This window comes from Triplophysa dalaica, chromosome 17, assembly GCF_015846415.1.
Source record: "Triplophysa dalaica isolate WHDGS20190420 chromosome 17, ASM1584641v1, whole genome shotgun sequence".
NCBI classification, from domain to species: domain Eukaryota; kingdom Metazoa; phylum Chordata; class Actinopteri; order Cypriniformes; family Nemacheilidae; genus Triplophysa; species Triplophysa dalaica.
Window position 1 is genome coordinate 16735420 of NC_079558.1, and position 18790 is coordinate 16754209.

Below are 18790 nucleotides of genomic sequence, written 5' to 3' on the forward strand. Positions count from 1 at the left end.
AACAATATACTAATTTCCCATCACGGTTATCAGTATTATCAGGGTTTTGTTAAAATGTGCTGGAGTCCAAAATGTACTGATACCTGTAATAAGTCTTGATAAAATAAAGTTTGGTATGGATTTTACTTGTTTTCATGAACATCAAATAAACAACATTAACATTAATCATGGCAAAATGGGGCCAATAGGTAAAAGTTTCTCTTGTTCAGATTGAATAGAACCTTAAGCAACCAGACGTTTATTTAAACGCAAAAGAAAATCGTCTGTCTGCATGTGTCTGGTGTTCTTTAGGACCCAGGAGAAACCTGCCGTTATAGAAGCGATACTAACAGCCTTATAAAACACACAAAATTTACGAAAACCAACAACATTGTAGTAAATGGCTTCCGATAGCACTTGTGGTGGTACTAGTGTTAATAAATCAAACCCAATATGATTTATGGCCAAATAAAATGTGAACTGAGACCTTGGGGATGGAACTGAACTCGAGTTTGAAACTTAGCGTTCAAACCAGTGTGAAAACTGAGAATACATCCAATACATCCAAAACTACTCTAAACGTAAAGATAATTGTCTGTAAATACCCAACCTTCTGCTACACTTTGTACAAAGATTGCTTTATCCCCTCTCCAACTGTAATCAAGTCTGTAATTAAAAGTCATTAAGAAGTGCTACATCTCTCGGCTTGTTTGTGTTGGCGGAGTGTGAATTGAAGCGTAGGTCATTTGTCTCAGCGGGAGCTGTGCAAAGCAGACTGCAGGAACACTCTGTATGTGAACGACTCGCTGAGGATGCCAGATTGAGTCAAACAGCAGGGACTGACTGTGCGCAAACAGCCAAGAGAGGAGGGGGTGATAAAAGTGAACTTGGCAACCATAGGAGATGCAAAAACAGTGCGTTGGGCACGCCAAGGTTGGCTTATTAATAATAATGAAAAGAGAAAGAGTCTGGCTTTGAATGCTCCTCTGCTGGAGACTGGTTTTAATCTTCTTTAATGAAGAAGTGTTCTTCAAGATAGCGGGGAGTCAAAGTCGAGCTCCACCCCGTACAGAGCTCCTCACGCTGGGATAAAGGCGTCTTTCAGAGGCAAATCAAAACGGCCCCCAAAAGTGTTTTTCTCAAGTTGGAATCCCCTTCTAAAGTCTGGGAATGATTCTGCCAAGAAGTTAGATCCATCTAGTCCTGTTGTAACCATGCTATTAGCAACTTGAGGCCTCGTGTTCATTATTTTACCATTATGCATTACATACAGCACAAACTCTAATGGGCTATTGCTTTAATATGCCCCTCCAAGGGCAACTGTACCAGCCATGACACTGTATTTAGCATCGTGAAAAACTTGAATATTTAGTTGTTCTTCCATTGAGTGCTGACTGCATCACACACAGAATAAAAGTGAAATTACACCCTTGCAAAATCTGGACCCTGGTTATTATTTCGTCAACTGTCAGAACTGTGCCCCTTAGAACTTCTTGGTGGCTTGACAGTAGCATCATGTTGCCACACCGATTCTGCGGTTACAACAATGAAAGACTAGGACATTAAGGACATTGTAATTGTAACTCTAAGTGAAACTATTATCATGTCAGTTTGATATGAAATGTCTACACATCTTTCACCTACAAAACAATTCCACACTCCAACTTTTATTTCAGAGGGATCCATGACTGATACAAAGGTAATGAATGCGAGAACTGAGCTTTAAAAATACTTTCTTATAAGGTTTTTTTTATTTAAGATTAAAAGTCATTTTCTGTTTAATGGACCATTGATTTGTTTTGAGTGTCCAATAGTATCAACTGTACCATTCAGTTGACTAATCCACAATTTCCTTTATTAGATGGAACAACACGTTGACCTAAAAGCGGTTGTAAACCGGACAAGCACATCCACATTTTCAACGTCTGCAATTAAGATTTAAAAAACATTACAGCAGTATTACTCAAATTTAAAAAAATATTACTGTAGTATTGCCAATATTCTGCACTTATTGCGAACCCGAAACACAGTTTTTGCATCAACACAATAGTCTTTCTGACAAAGCCAAAAATATCCATTAACGAGGCGTCAAAACACAAACAGAATGTCTAATGTCTACATTGACTTTAAACAAATGAAAATTCAATGTGTTAAACAGACGGTATTTGGTAGAAGAGTCAGATGACTGGAGTATCAGGAAAATAAACGCGAATGTTTCAGCCCACGCTGGAATAATGAGGCAGTTTTGACTTCAGCTTTGTTTACAAGCCGTCACACTCATTTGGAACAGCTGTGACCAAATGACGATGCTGAAGAATTAAAAGACTAAACACACCAGCACCTTTGCACTAACAGCCATGCGCTCTAATTCAATTAGCCTGAAATATTAGAAACATGTCTTTCCTTAGAAACATGTCTTTCCTTAGCGTGTTAAAAGCTCAGGAAAGAGGAACAAAGGCTTCCCAGATTAAAATTGTAGCTGGAGTTATTCATCAACGATCAGGGTAAGTCTCCTACTGAGCCCCTGCTGTCGGCTGCATCGCTGTGAAACGCCTCCTCGCAGCAACAAACCAACTGATTGGTTTAAAAATACATGGCCAAAAGACACCGGACCCCCAGAATGAAGAAACCACAGTGTGGGCAGAATAATGAGTGAATCACTGATGCAATTATTAAAAAATATATACACTAACAGTTGGGTGGTCAAATGTGCAATAGACCTTAGTCAGGGGAGAAAACCGGGCTGCCAGAGGCAGACATACAGCGTGTTTAAAGTCCAAGTAAAGTGACTTTAAAATATGTGTTCCGAGTTTGTTATACAACAGAAAAGTGTGTAATTAACCACCCAGACAAATTTGAATGGAGAAAAATCATCCAAGTAAATAAAATAAGTTATCAAAATCTTAAAAAACAAGCAGGACTCTCTGCTCTCAAACGCTGGGGGCGTGTCCGTTGTTGGCGCTGAAGCCACGTAAACTCACGTCGCTCAAACTGAGTCCCCAGCAGAGTAGGCAAAACGTGAATTATGTGAATACGTTTTATGGGAGGATTTGAATTCAAGCATCAATGCGTGCGATATTCATCAATAGATAATTCACGAGCATGTTGAAAGGAATGCGTATTTGGCACCCTGTCCGGGCAGAAGGCTTCGGGCCCAGTATTAGCACAAACCCAGAGCGCTTTGTGGTTACAAATAGCAGCCGGCAATGTTCAAAGACAGCGTTTGCACACGGAGGCAGCTAAGTGAGACACGCTTTTAGGCAGCGTACAGAATTCTATTTGATTTACAAACAGAGATGTCTTTGCTATAACCAATCACATATTGAAACACTTAATACTAATTTCTCTCTAGAAATGCAATCAAAAGTTATTGAAAGTGAAAATTAAATTTACAACTATGCTCCAACGGCCGCCATTTTATTTTTATTTTTATGAGCTTGAGCCTTCCCGACCAATCACGTTCCTCGCATGTTGTTTTGGAAACAACAGGTCTCTGTCATGGGTTAGCTGTGACAAAGGTGCTTGACAGGACTTTTTTTCAGAAAGTTGAAGTATTTCAACCTCAAAAGGCGCTGGCGTTTTAAAAAAGCACTCAGGACTTTATTAGAAAACACGGTTTACACCATAGGATTATAATTTAAAACAGCATCTTCAAAAAAGAAGTCAAGTGTGATCATGGCCTAAGACAGTTTTGTCTATTTGTAGTGGTTCTCTCTTGAGCTGATAAGGTAGATGCTGAGATTGCTGATAGCGACCAAACCGGGTGGATTATCTGCCTGCGCTTGACTCGAAATTTGTTAATTAAACATCATTCACTGAAGCACGACGTGCAGTGATCCTCCTTCCGTTTGAGTTATTCTCCTCCATCCATCGCATCTGCGTTACCATTTGCTTGTTATTTAGCGTGAGATTTGTTTAGTTGGGCAGGGTGAGAGCCTGAGAGCGTGTGCAAAAAGCTTACAACCCTGAGCTGGTGATTGAGCAGACACCTGATGCTTAGCGCCCTAGTGATAGGGGAGGGGCCATGCATGCTCGGACGCTCCATTGTGTCATCAAACCCCCGTTTTAGCCCCGCCCAAAAAATCATGAACAGAGAATTGTTGAAAAATTGTATAACGGTTTAACTTCACAATTCAGTACTACATACTTCTGAGTCTTTGGAATAAGCAACACATTTCTAACATCTATCATGTGTTAAGAAACAATTCTCAGAATTCTCTTAACCCAGACTTTTATGGTTTAGTAATGTTGTGGACCATCTCGTTTAGTCAATGAAACTTTGTAAATATATTTTTAAATAGACTCCAATAGACAAAACACAAATTTCTCACCATGGGCTGTTATCTAGGAAGGAAGATACATGTACCCCAGGAGGTTTTTCAATTTTTTGCTGATAAAATAATGAGTGATCATTGTTATGCCAATGTTTTTTTTTAAATACACTAAACAGCTGGGTGGTTAAATACAGACTTTAGTTAGTCCTGGAGTCTTGGACAAACAAATCCAGGTGCTGGACTAAAGACGTTTCAGACACTCAAGAGTAGACGGCTAAAACCCCCACAGGAAAAAAAAAACTTCAGATTAACACGATTCAAATAAATTACTTATTTTTTATTAAAAACGTGACTAGTTTGCAAGTATGATAATGCCAAAAGCTAACAGGGTGATATGCTGAAATTATTTTAACGTTTCAAGTTGTGAATCAATCATAACTCCAGAGTGGTCTGTTCATATAGAGCAGAGGCTGTAGCAGCCATCATAATGGTGGAGCTGACAGCGGGGGTGAGCAACATAACAACATTACTGTCATTACAGATAAAAGCCAAGCAGATGAAAGCAGTGTTATGCTCCTTTCACATTCTGCCTTCACTATACTTGCTTGTCTAAATACACCAAAGGACAACAAATCAAATGTCTACATCATTTCTTTAGACGATGTCACCATTTACTGGTGAAATGGCCAATAAAATCCCTCAGCAATGAATGATATGATGCTCAATGTACGCAATCTTCCCGAAACGCAATAACAAACCATCAGTCGAACCCTAGGGAAGACGGGCAGAATATAAAGCAATGGTGTCAGACTTACCTTTTTAGGCCCACTGAAGATCTTCCTGTTGCTGTCCTTCACTTTCTCCTGAGGTTTCACCAGAATCTTCCTGACTGTCTCAGACATGGAGGGTAAGTGGACTTCAGGGAACTCCAGAGGATCTGAACAGCGTAAAACTGCAAACATACATACAAGGCTTCTGAAAACATGTTCCTTGCCTTGTTGAGAAGTGAAGGCAGTTAATGCTATGAATACATGGACTAAAAGCTGAAAAGATACTTGTTTATCTTGTTTGTTAGGCAAAAACTGCTTGCAATGCATGCAATTGCAACAACTGAGACAAACGCACAAAATACTGACCATGTTTAGGGCCGTGACTCTGATCTGCTGCGTGGCTGCTCTGAGGATTCTGAATCTCTTTTGGCTGAAGACTGTCTTCATTTGTCTCCATAGGAGCCATCGGCCTTGCTATGCCCACCTCAGCTTTTCTCTTAGTCTTCCTCCTTTCAGAGGAACCCTCATCTTCACTGTCGCTCTCACTAAGGTCATCAAAACCAAAGTACTTGATCCTGTACTTGGAGCATCCTGAAGAAGACTCGTCTTCATCCTCAGCCAGCAGGTCTGTGTCATCGAACCCGAAGAGCTCCAGCTTACTGCCCTTTACTTTGCTCTGCGTGGGTCCGGATCTACTAGAAACCCAACAGACAAGGAGTCAGAACCTCTTCTATGCACATACAATTACATGGTGGAGTGAGGAACTGAGAGGAACCACTGAATTATAAAATGGAAAACAACATTTGATCTTCAAAGTTGATCAGTGATGTTAAGCGCTGTTTAAGAAATATTCCTTGCCCAATGTCTGTTGCAAAAAGAGCAACATTCTTCTTCTCACAAATACAAGAATGAAGAAAACTAAAACAAAACCTCCCTATCAATTAATGAATAAAAAAACGTTTCAATAAAAGATATTACAAAAGAATGAGTGAAGAAAACTAGCAACTTTCTTACCAATAATTCATTCATTAGAAACTCCCTAACAATTCATAACTGAACCAAACAAAAACAAAACTTATCTATCAAATATTGAATGAACAAAACTAGCAAAAGAAAAGAAAAGAAATCAATACCTTACTACAAGGGGTGTGAATCTTTAAGTAGAGTAAATTGAATAAATTTCATTTAACATGTTTTGATTAGATTTTTGCAATCTCAGATGATTAGATTCATTTTAATTCACAATGAAAATCTATTAATTCGATCCCATTTTCAATTAAATACAAACTGTTCATTGTGTAACGTATTTTTTTGTGATTATTAGTGATGCAAAGAGAAAAATCTGGACACCGTAGCCAGAAAACTGAAACTATACATGTACTTATATACTAAATCATATAATGATTTATATTTCATTATGTTTATAATGAAAGCTTAATGGTTGTTAAAAGCTTTGCTGTAGCTCATTGGTAAGAACATGACGTTAACAACGTCAAGGTCATGGGTTCGATCCCAGGGGATTGCACATACTTAGAAACAAATGTATAAGATAATGCAATTTTAGTCGCTTTAGATAAAACCTTCTGCCAAATGCATAAATGTAAAATAGTTAACAACGTTAACTAATATCCTTCATAAATGTGAACAATACTAAAACCCTTCAAGTTGTCTGCGAGTTTAGATTATAACAATTACAATTAGGCCCCAACCTTACAAAATATGTAATTGCGTTTGAATTAAAACCATACTATGGTTCTGGCACAAAAGAGAATAATGCTGAAATCGACACTAGCAGCGTCATCAAAAAAATTACGTTTTCAAATATTAGAAATTACAATAATTAAACACTTTACTGTTCACCAACAATAAAATACTGGATCTACAACAACTGAAAAGCTTATACACCACACCTGACAGGTTTGCTTTCAGTCTTCTTCAGTCTTCCAGCATCCCCTTGGTCAGCCGCTGGAGAACTGGATGTGTATTCCTCCATCCCGCGGTCGATTGAGTCCTGAAAGGTGACATTAAACATGGAAACACAAGATGGGTGCAGCACTGTGTAGTCTCTTGTCCGACCTCTGCTCGCTGATGTTTTTCCGATACCATCAGATTCGGTGTTCTGTGACACTCCACCGAAGCTGTGACCAGAGGCGCTTCCACTGCCATCTGCTCCACCAGGCTGCTTGCCTTTATTGGGTCTGCAATACGTCCGGCAGTTAGACGCCCTGAGCAGAGACTGAGAGTGGTCTTCGCTTTCCGACGGCTCGACGGGAACGTAGAAATCTCCCCGGTCGAGTTTCTCCAAGTAAGTCTCCGTGGATGTTTTGCCCTGAGAGCTTCGAGCGTAACTACTGGACGGCCACATGGTAGATGGAGGGTCTTCAGGGCCGGTGTAGAGGGATGTGGAGCGCGCCCCAAGACCAACCACAGCGCTCCAGGCATCATAGGAATCTTTATCCTCTGTTTTTTCAGACTTTAATGTGGTGGTCTGGGCTAAAGGTCTGGTGTCGCTTTCACAAGGGTTTTTGTACCACGAATTGCTGTGGCGCTCTGTGCTCTCGATGGACCAACTGGGGATCTTTCCTAAAGAAATAGAAATCAGTTGTAAAACGTCAGCCAGATGGAACACCTTTACACATTCAGCAAAGCAACATTCATTCGTAACGACTAAATATAACAACTGATGATGCCTTCTAACCAGACGCGAATGAAGCGTTGAGCTTGAGTGTTTTACATGTTAAGTCAATGCAAAGACGCGATAGACAACCTGATGCACGAATTGAGCGTTTCGGGCGTTTGACGAGCGAGTTGAAAAAATTTGAACTTTGGCAAATTTTCGCTCCGAGTTAACCAATCAGGAGCTTGCTCTAGTAGTGACGAGATTATAACGTAGCGAGCGGAGGCAGAAATCCGAATCAACAATGGAGGACGAAATCATCGTCGCTGTATGCGAATACCCAGAGCTGTACGTTACATCTTTTTACTTTTATTGAAACCAGAATAATCAGGTCGCACAATCTGGTAAATCTCAACAAAATCCATGTCCGCCATTTCGCAACGAGACTGGAGCCGCCTGGCAGAGGCCCCCTTCCATGATGCACATTTGCGTCTGTTGTGAAGTGAATTTCACATTCGAATGAAGCGAGTAAACTCAAAATGTTCAAGCGTTCAACTACGCACGAATAGCGCGATATACCTTGATATGACCATTTTCATTTTCTTAGTTACTACAACCACTAACCAATCCTACGCTTCACAACATTTTTGTTAAACTAATTAGACTCAAAGCTGAATTTACCTAGAGGGCCATGAAAACAATTTCCCCCATCAAGTCATGTTGTTGCTGATTTAAGGTTCACACTTACAAAAACAATTCAAGTGTTTTAGTGAACTAAAAGTGAAGTGATCTAGCCTACTATAAAATATCACACTTTATTTTAAGAATCCAATTAACTCGAAAAGTATCTAATTAGAATAGTTAAATAACAACAATAGATTTTTATTGTAAAAAGCACTTCACGAATGCGGATAAGAATATTTAAATTACAATTCTTCTGAGCTTTGGTATTAATGGTCCAGCTCTAACGTGAAACCTTAGCTACCTCTAGATCGTTCGAAGTGGACAGAAAAGCTGCACACAGAGAAACGCCTGTGTATTGAAGCTGACTTTTGAATTACTAAACATAGCTTGCTTCATTTTGAAGCAGACAGGATTAAGTTAGCTCATTCGATGATGGATTCATCGGACTGACTCAAACCAGTAACTCTTTGTTAAAATATTACAAGTAACAGTGTTTCCCCTACCATTATATAAGGGGGGCGCCCCGCCCTCCTAACGGCTCGCCCCGCCACCCTTGGACGTCAAGTAAATTTGATTTGATTTTCTTTAAAGCGCCAGATTACAATTTGTTATTTTATTAAACAAACTAAATAACCCTTAAGTAATATGTTATTTATCTTATTTCCACGATGGCATGTCTTTTCTGTCTGTGTTTGCGCGTTTACAATTATCCCAATGAGTGCGCACACGCGCTCACACAAACAAACATTAGCGGACAGAGAGCGCGCGGCGGGAAATATGTCGCTTCAATCAGATGAAAACCAAAATAAAATATTTGCGTTTTTTAAGCGCTCACAGGGAACTAAAGATGGCAAAACTCACTCCACTGCGAGTAGCAGCCGGAGTAGCTCTCCTGCTCCAAGTCTAAGTGTTGCGCATCCTGCCCCTGACAAGCATCAAAAGTCCATTCATCACCGGATGGCGGTTAAAATGTATATTAATGAATTACATGCCGCTTACTATTTACATATGTGTGTTTAAAATGTTTTTAGTCAGGACATTGTAAATCTGCTGATTAAATAAGACAATAGATATTTAATACGCTATGCAGATGGCTCCGTGTTGTTTGGGAATGTCACGTGATGACGTTCAGAACAGCGCACGTGATGACGTTCAGAACAGCGTCCGCGTCTGACAGGATTATTCTCCAATAAATGCTTCATAGAAATTAAACCGTCTCACAAAAAAGCCCATTTAAAATTAGTTTATCATATAAAGGTATTAACTAACATTAACGAACAATGAATGAGTGAGTATTTATAAATCTTTTTTTAGAGCTCTGGCCCATTAATATTAACAAATACTTCTATACATTTAACAAAGGTTATTTGCCAAAGTCAATTTTTAAAAGATTTAAATACATTTATTTATATTTATATATAACATTTTTTAAATTTTACAAAGCATTACCCTCCCAGACAATCAATGTATGTGACTAGATAGATAGATAGATAGCACATAAAGAATGAAAAGGAAATTATTTCTCGTCAATTTTCCCCAAACCTGTAAATTCAGAGGTCATGCTTTTGATGGAATTCATATCGCATTTAAACACGCATACAACCTTAACAACAAAAGTGTTATAGTTTAAAAAGTTAGAAATACATAAAGTTTGATTAATCCAGTGATTCACTTCAGATGTTTATTAACCCACAGGAGTTTGGTTGACTGGAAGAATGTTTCTGAACTTTAAAATCATGGTCCCGGGACAGACAGGATATTATTTAAAGGCCACTTTGTACAGCCCTCTACTTCCCGGGTACATGATGTCACTATTCCAAGTGCTTTTAATAACCTCCGCCCAAAAGAATATGAAAAAAAGGGGCGAGGTCTTCTTGAGAAGAGGAAGAGCCACTGGACTAGTGTTTGGTTATCAGAGATTGTAAACATTTGACTGAGCTGCGCGCTTAACTACTTTTATCACAGTCCTACAGCTGGTAATAAGAATTCAGCGACACACATTCTAAGATAATCAACGGTCAAATAACAGCTTCCATGACTTTAACATCGACTGTGAAAGCTGTTGTGTGTAATACACAGATATTGTGTGTAACACTTCTATGAAACATCCTTTGAAGTCCTGTTTGCAAATTTCTCCTGGTCAATCTGCTTGTATTATTATCCAACTTGGGTCCATTATAAACAGGCAAAACTAACGCTTCTGTTATTATTGTTAATCAATATAACGGCTGACGCCATTCAGTCCGATGTAATTTCCATTGCCATAGTAGGAAAAAATGTTCGATCTCTAACAAAGATTCACGTTTGCACATGCACTAGCAGACCTCTGTTACATTTTGATGGATCCACATGTTTTAACTGATTAAGTGAAGTTGACGCCATTGGTACTGTGTATTGCTCAAAACCAGAGATTATGAATACACGTGGCCTGAGAGGGGCACGACCAATCACAACAGCCTGAGAAGGGGAAGCTCGCTAATATGGTATGGGTGGGAAATCATCACACACTCTAAGCAGGGAGCCAATCACGACAGACCTGGTCAGCTTTACCAATCAGAGTGTTTCGGAAGGAGTGACTTTATTTAGTTCGGAAATAATACAGTCGTTTTGTTAGAAGAGGGACAGCGGTGAACAATAGACTTGAAATATGTGAAATATAAAGCGATTTTTTCATATTTGAAACATGAACATCCATTGTTAAACACCCAAAAAAAACAAAAAATCTGAGGTTTACTTTCATGTCTTCTATGGTATGCTTGATAAGTCGAGAGAGCAAACTAAACACACTGCCTAGTGGTCTCTAAAACAGCAATCACATCTTGGCAGTCAAAACATCATCTGTAGTTACACAACACTCGCACACACAACACTCACTTCCATTATTGTAACCATCCACCACTGCACCAATACCAACAATTAAGTCTATTTACCAAGAGTTCGGAGACAGGACAAAACAAGCCCCATTGTGGTTTATGGAAAGAACGTAGCATTAGAGAGGCTGTAAAGTCTGAAAATCATCTGTTACACAAGAGCACTTACACAATGAGTTATATCACTACTTTCTGAACATTTCCCTATTCATTCGGTTCTCAAAAGCCAAAAAGAAAAAAGTAGGCTTATATCGGTCACGACCACCTAAAACGGCATTCTTTTGGCTAAACAATATTCAAATGATGAGCTACCATTAAGCAACCCATTACTTTTCCAAGGACGAATTCTGAAAATAATTTAGAAAAAAATCTAAACAATAGGGGTGCTCCGATCAGGATTTTTGGAGCCGATCACCGATTCTCGATCACTGAAAGCTGAATCGGCCGATATCGATCACCGATTACAGGAGCTATTTGAAGCTTTCTCAGTACCAGAAGAGAAATTCTCATGAATTAACAAATGAACATTAGTAAGTAACATATTTGGTAACACTTTCCTTAAAGCATGTATGTATAATGCATTATAAAGAGATATTAAAGGGTAAAATGCATTATTAATATTCATAATGTGTGTTGTAATGCATTATATGTAGTTGTAAAGAATTATAACCAATTTAAACTGTGTAGTGTAACAATGAATTGCTTAGTGTTATAATGTATAAACTGTAATAACAATTATCTATAACACATTACAATGCATAAAAATGTGCATTACAATTCTTTAAAACTACTTTTATAATAAAATAAATTTAAGGAAAGTGTTACCACATATTTTCATAAAACATAGCAGCCTGTGACATGAGTCCCAGAAATCCTTTGTCTTCAACAATATAAAGTGGCCGTGATCAAAGCAAATTTATTACATTATTTTATCTGATAATCTGATATTTCTATATGCTTCTTACTTTCTTTGCAGTGGGGTTGATGCTTTTAAAAATGTCTCTGTTACTGACAGCTGAGGTGAGGTTGCGCTAGATTTAGACTTTTCATTTATTATTCAATGTTTCTGTTGTCGGACATAAAATACTAATCTAATTACAAGCAAATGTTTATGTTCATATGTCCATTCAGTAGCAATGACAGGTGCCTGTAAAAGGTGTTTTGTACTCACAAGAAAGCTGTGGTTTGATCATATATGTGCTGCTTCACTGAACAGAGAAAACGCAGTGAGAGGCATTTTCCACTTACTGAAAGCTATTATTTATCCAAAAAGACGCTATTTTATGAGGTAAAAACTCTGTAAAGACGGCACCACAGCGCGCCTGTGTGTATGCGTGCACGGGATGCGGGGAGTGATGGATGCATATGCACCTTGAGTCTCTGTTGACCACATGCGCGTTTCGCAAAACTGAGCAGGCAATTGAGAGTAAGCTAATGAATAGGATACACACGTCCCTTCGCGATGGCCTACCTTCTTCTGCTCACAATCACGTTCAGTCCATTCACGATCACGTTCTAATGACATGAAATGATAAATAGGGAATTACAAATCGCCTTTATTGTAGTCCGTCAAAATGACAGATTGCCTTCAGATTTTTCCATCACTGGTAGAAAAAAATAATTTTCGGTTGACGCGATCTTTGCAGCTGAGTGGCGTTCGAGCTGCTGAACTGCCGGCTCACTCTGAGCTAGCTAGCTTTTAAAAACTACTCGCACTCCTTACGTGACTAACTCTCAAATGTCTAAAGAGGTCGCTGGTGTAAAAATGTTTTGGGTGCTTCCCGCATCGTGGAATTCGCATAGTACACACGTTTCAGATTGATCATGCATTGTCTATTTCACACACCTTGTAGAATTGCCAGACCGGTGAAGCCATTTTCATAGCGCGTAAAATAAATGTCTCTCAATTTTGCGTCATCTGATCGGCTTTTCTGGATCGGCCTTTTAGAGACCGCCGATCATACTTCCCACAGTGATTATCGGCCGATTATGATCGGCGACCGATCAATCGGAGCACCTCAACTAAACAACCTTTTATCTGCTCATTGTAATTGGGATAGTGAGGGAATAACACACACCTGGCCATGGAACAGCTGAGAAGCCAATTGTCCCATTACTTTTGGTCCCTTAACAAGTGGGAGGCACATATGCAAACTGTTGTAGTTCCTACACCGTTCACCTGATTTGGATGTAAATACCCTCAAATTAAAGCTGACAGTCTGCAGTTAAAGCACATCTTGCTCGTTTCATTTGAAATCCATTGTGGTGGTGTATAGAGTCAAAAATGTCAGAATTGTGTCGATGTCCCAATATTTATTGACAAGTATTTTGACATGAGGGGCTAAATACGTTACATGTTTTGCCGAGCTTCGCATTACTGCTTCCCCTGAAGAAAAGTCACGGATCGCAACTGGTGAGAAAACATAACAGTACAAAGAAAATTACATTACTACAATAACGAAAATCTCCAGGTACCTGCTCTCTGTCTGCCATTGTCCCGCTGCCTGAACATAAGCCCGCTGATGACGTATGATGTCTTTGTGAACAGGGTGCGCAATGGGATGCAAAATACGCTGACTGAAAATGTACACACGACATATCATTGCCCTCGGACCGAGGGCAGTGATTGGTCCTACGTATTTTGACCCTACGCCTTTCACAGAAGATGTATAATTATAAAAATACCAATGTTTCGCTTTACTTCTTGATTGCTATCAGGATGTTAAGAGACTTCCAACCAGCATGACAAAAAACGTTTCTGGACAGGATTGCCTACACAGCCTTTAAGTACCGGACCAATAATCAGTATCAATAAGTGTAGGAATACCGTAACAATCTTAACGATACCCATCCCTAAATGCAACCTGGGCACAAAATTTTAAAGACGTAGACCCAGATTCATTGATGGAGTAATTAAAGGGAACACATTTTTAAATAAAGTTTGAAAGAGTTGTCAGAGGCTTGGTAGTGAGGTTGATCTCGAGCGACCTAAGTGTTGTCTATTTAAAGCATCGTGTTAGATTGTATTTCGGCTTCAAAAGTAACAAATGTTGTTTTAATTTGTAAAGATTATCTTGATAGACAAAACGTGTAAACATAATAAACCTTTGTTAATCACAGATCTTATTTTTTGTGATTTTTCAAAAGCTTTCGGTCGAGGGAACCAGCGCAGCACTTCCAGGTAACACGTCATCTCTGCGGCTTCCTACGAATCACTTTACAACAGTCACACCGGAGGTGTTCATGAACAGCTGCCCCACAGAACAAAATGTGTGCAGAATGTATCCAAAAACAGATATTCAACCATAGGAGTGATGAGCTGTCAAGAATAAAATTCCAAATTAAGTAATTATTCCTATGCCCTACTCCCTTGAAGGGCAGAGCTCTTGTAGTTTAGACTTTGTAGTGCACAGGGCATGTGCGTGCCATTATGTAGACATTTTGAATGTATTCAGCAAAGGGAGTGAGTGCAACGTTATTTCCTCATTATCTTCAGCTGGCATGTTCCCGTGACAACACAACACAGTATCCGTCAGTGGATGTTACTGTTTTATTGGCAATAATTAAGCATAAAAACCTAAGAGTTTGTAAATAAACATACATTTTATACTTTAAAAACTATAAATGTAAAAATGTATATTAGTGTTTATATATTACATAGCATATTTTAAAAACTTTTTAAAATATAAAATGTATGTTTATTTCGCACATGTGCGATACAGTTTGGTATAAGACAGAGCCGCTTGTTTGTGTGAAGATCGTTTGTCCTTGTGCTTGTTTGTGCGTGATTATTAGGCTACTATTTAAATATGTCATCTGCGTGTCTATGAGTGAATGAGTTGAACACTTTACAGGAGCCAGTCTTTCGCTGTTTTCCTCTACTGTCTCTTAATTAACAGCCTTAAGGTTTAAGGTGCATCATTAATGGCAGAGCTACCCTTTGGTTACATGAACACCTTACTCATGAAAACACGGCAAATTGTTTAAGATCGCAAACACTATTCGAAATTCTATAATTAAAAAACGAATTGAATATTCGGGATTCATGACTCATCCCTAATTAATACAATAGTAGTTGAAATGTATACAATTTTTATTGTTTCATTTGTTTTCCACTAAAGCTATCAAAACTGTTCTTGTTATATTTTTTGGATCTTGCATTAAAGAATTAAACCTTTGTCTGTGAATTGTTTCTCTAATGTCACATCAGATAATGGGACGATCCAACCAAAGTCCAAAGTTGAGAGACCTTCCTCATAAGCATGCACTGTTTTAGAAGAATCATCATGGAGTGAATAAAGACAGAGGGTGATGAGTTCGCTGTGCTGTGCTCCTAAATGAGATAAGCAGCACATGGAGATCAGTCCAGACGCTACGCTTCACAGGCGTCTAAATGTTCTCCTTGTATTAACATTGCCACTGACACGGTGTCAGTGTTTTAAAACTTTCCTCCAAGTTCACCTCATTGATTACTTAGTCAGCCAAATGATTTGCAAGACCCTGGAGGAGTACCGACCTGAAAAAGCAATTATGGAGAGGAAATGTAAAATAGGATTTGAGCCAATTAAAGATTTTCATTTCTTGGTCTGCAGAGAGCTTCAGGCTGTTGTATGAGTCAAACCCGTGTATCCATTAGGCTGGTATTAAACTGGGACTTAAACAGATGTAAAGCTTGTAAGGCTGGTGTCCTGAGCATTTACAGCAGAATAATACTTAGCCAATGATGGGTGATCCCTCAACAATGTTTTCTTTTATCGCAAACATACATGAAAAAGTAAGTTTATGTCAGATCGGGCACTATATAGGACGATGTAAGGATTATTCCGAAAAAGTGGATCGTGCAGTGATTTTAATCGTTCGTTATCAAATATCGTCATATCGCACACCCCTACCCTAATGTGATACTTTGTTGGATATTATGGGAATACGACAGCAGCAAAACTCTTCAAACAAACAAAAAATCTTCAGCAATAGCAAGAGAGTGATATAAACGTCACGTGAAGCTATATAAATGCTTGAAAAAATATATGAAACTCATATTTCATATATCAACATTAAACCATTATGTTAATAACTATCTTTAAATCTCTGTTACTGAAAAGTGGACACAAAAATAAAAAAGGAAACCATAAAGACCTGTAAAAGATGCTGAACATCTTTCAGAAACACCTGATGTAGTCAAGTGGTGTATACCAGTTCTTTTTCAGAACCTGCTTAAAACACCATACTAAATAAGAAGCAACTCAATCAAAGAAAACCAACATAAACAGCTGCAAGCACTCAAAAATGAGGCTTTCCAAATCTATGATACAAGTTCTGTGAGATAAGCTGCTTTGTTCTGAATCTTTGTTATGCCGAAAATAAACTGCCAGTGAATTTTTACAGATATTTAGATGCAGTCTGTCTCTGTAAATCAAAAAGGTGCTTGTTCAAACATTACAAAGAGACAAGCAAACAACCACAAGAAACCCAAATCTAGGCCAGGTGTGCAAGATAAAGTGCACGCAACCTTCACATGAAGTTTAACAGGTCAGGTTTCTTTCAACAATCAAAATGGATTAGAAGCCCAAAACTGCATTTGATTTGGCATTGGTTCTGGAGCAAACACTTGCCACATACCTCAGACAAGCACAACAAATAATAAACAAGGTAACATGGTAAACTTCACAAAACAAAGAAATAAATCTTACTGTACATGAAATGCAAACACCGTAAAGGAAAATAACGTACCTGCAGCAGAGGTGTTAAAGAATTTCCCAGGATCCTCCGGCACTTTGTGAGCACTTGTTTCACTACTAAGTGTGAAAGGGGCCCTGCTGGGGGCCACGGCCTCCACACTGGCCGGCTGATTCACCCTGCTGTTGGGCTCCAGCGTTAGGCTGGCCTGAGAGACTCCGATGGATGTCACCTTAGGCTTTGGCTGGGCTACGTTACGAGATGTGACCGGTCTAGACTCATCATCACTGTCAAACCCAAACGGATCCTCTGAGCCGTCACCTTCCACGACCTTGGACCTCTTGCTCCGGTCAGTCACCTCAATCTTCAAACCAGGCCTCTTTGCTCCCACCTTGGCTTTGTATGTTGTTTCCCCCCATTTGGTGCTGAGCGTGGCCCTTTTGTTGGACAACACCTCATCAAACTTGGAGGTCCCATCTCCCCCTCTTCGGCTATAGGTTTTTCCAAATCTAGACGTCATTGTGGCATCTGTCTCATATTCCCTGTGAAGAGAATAAAAAACGGTTTCATGAAAAGCCCACGTAACTGCATGTTATGTAACCAAAGGCTGATATTTGACAATGTCTCATGTTTCAACAGTATTATGTCATTTACCTGTCCGAACCAAAAAGATTTTAGGATTAGCCATTATAAAAAATGATTTAAACTCCATTCAAACTCAACCACCACTTCCATTACTATGCTGACAAGGAGGACCATTCCCACAAAATTCTTTGTATGTGTGATTCTGACTTTAATAAAGTTTGAAAGCACAAATAATGAAATGGGCTTAAGTCACTCTGAACAACACCAAGTAAAACAAACCTGAAGCAATACGCTTCAATGACTGATCAATTACAAGCTTTAATTTTGGCAATAAAACTAAATATGCAATAAAACAGCAGTGAAGTTTAAGAATTTGCTCAATAAAATACCAACTAATATCAACACTAAAAAGAAGTACCGTTAATTAATATTTATGGTATCATGTTAATACTGACTGATACACACAATACGGAGTTGACTCTGGGGTCGTTAACTTGCTTTTACAGTTTATGTCCACAAATATTTTAAAGCTTTCGGACAAAACATAACATATCTACATCAATAAACACCAACGTTCATTTAATAACAGCACAGAAATAAGAGGTTGTTAGCGACAGACTGACATGCTAATATTAGCCATTGGGTTAACGTTAAATGGTATCAGGTCTCTTCTGTTTTCCTGACGCATGTTACGTTTTTTGGCACTTTTCTTTCCCCCTCAAGCAAATGACGTCACTAGACCAACTTTATAGCCCCTCTTAAACCCAACTTAAGGCTGAAAAAAGCTCATACCTATCTATGTTGATTCAAAACACCACAACAATGCTAATAAGCTAGCATGATTATTAGCGTCAACAGGCTAACATGCTAATCCGACTATGTAATGACATATTTGACATAAACCACGCAATTACACGTCCCGATACAGACTTATATTTAACGTACAATTGAAATAAAATGTGTACATCAAATCTGTACTGTCTAACTGCTTATTTAAAGCTAACGGAACGAGAGAAGAAGGTGTAATACTCGCCTGGGTGGTGAAGAGAGTGAATCCGGGCCTCTGAGCTCTAAACACTAGATAAACAAACGCTCAGAACCGATGATCACTGCCTCACACACACTCTGTCAACGCCGCCGTGAGTGTTGTTCAGATACGTATCACGACTTTCAGGAACATATAGAACAAAATGCTTTTATTTAGGTTTTTCTTCTGTATTTCTGCCTCGATTGTTTCGATTCTGAAATACCAACGGCCTCCATTCGCCTTCCCCCTCCTTCGCGTTTACGCGTCACGAACCCTCGGGTTGCGACACGGGCGTTGAGACATTGTCC

At 39.0% G+C, this 18790-nt stretch overlaps 1 protein-coding gene across 2 annotated transcripts in view; it reads right to left on the minus strand.

The window, feature by feature from the left end:
* The window catches only part of waplb (WAPL cohesin release factor b), a 36256-nt gene extending 17505 nt beyond the window's left edge, over nt 1-18751 (minus strand). The window contains exons 1-5 of one of the 2 annotated variants that reach the window (XM_056771349.1): nt 18489-18751; nt 16925-17412; nt 6934-7606; nt 5390-5715; nt 5069-5205 (exon numbers count right to left, since the gene is read on the minus strand). In XM_056771349.1, the coding sequence (XP_056627327.1) occupies nt 5069-5205; nt 5390-5715; nt 6934-7606; nt 16925-17390 (1602 nt within the window). In that variant the 5' untranslated portion in view covers nt 17391-17412; nt 18489-18751. Of the gene's footprint in view, nt 1-5068; nt 5206-5389; nt 5719-6933; nt 7607-16924; nt 17413-18488 lie in introns of both variants that reach the window. The other variant, XM_056771348.1, reaches the window with a different exon arrangement.
* Nucleotides 18752-18790: the final 39 nt, after the last annotated feature.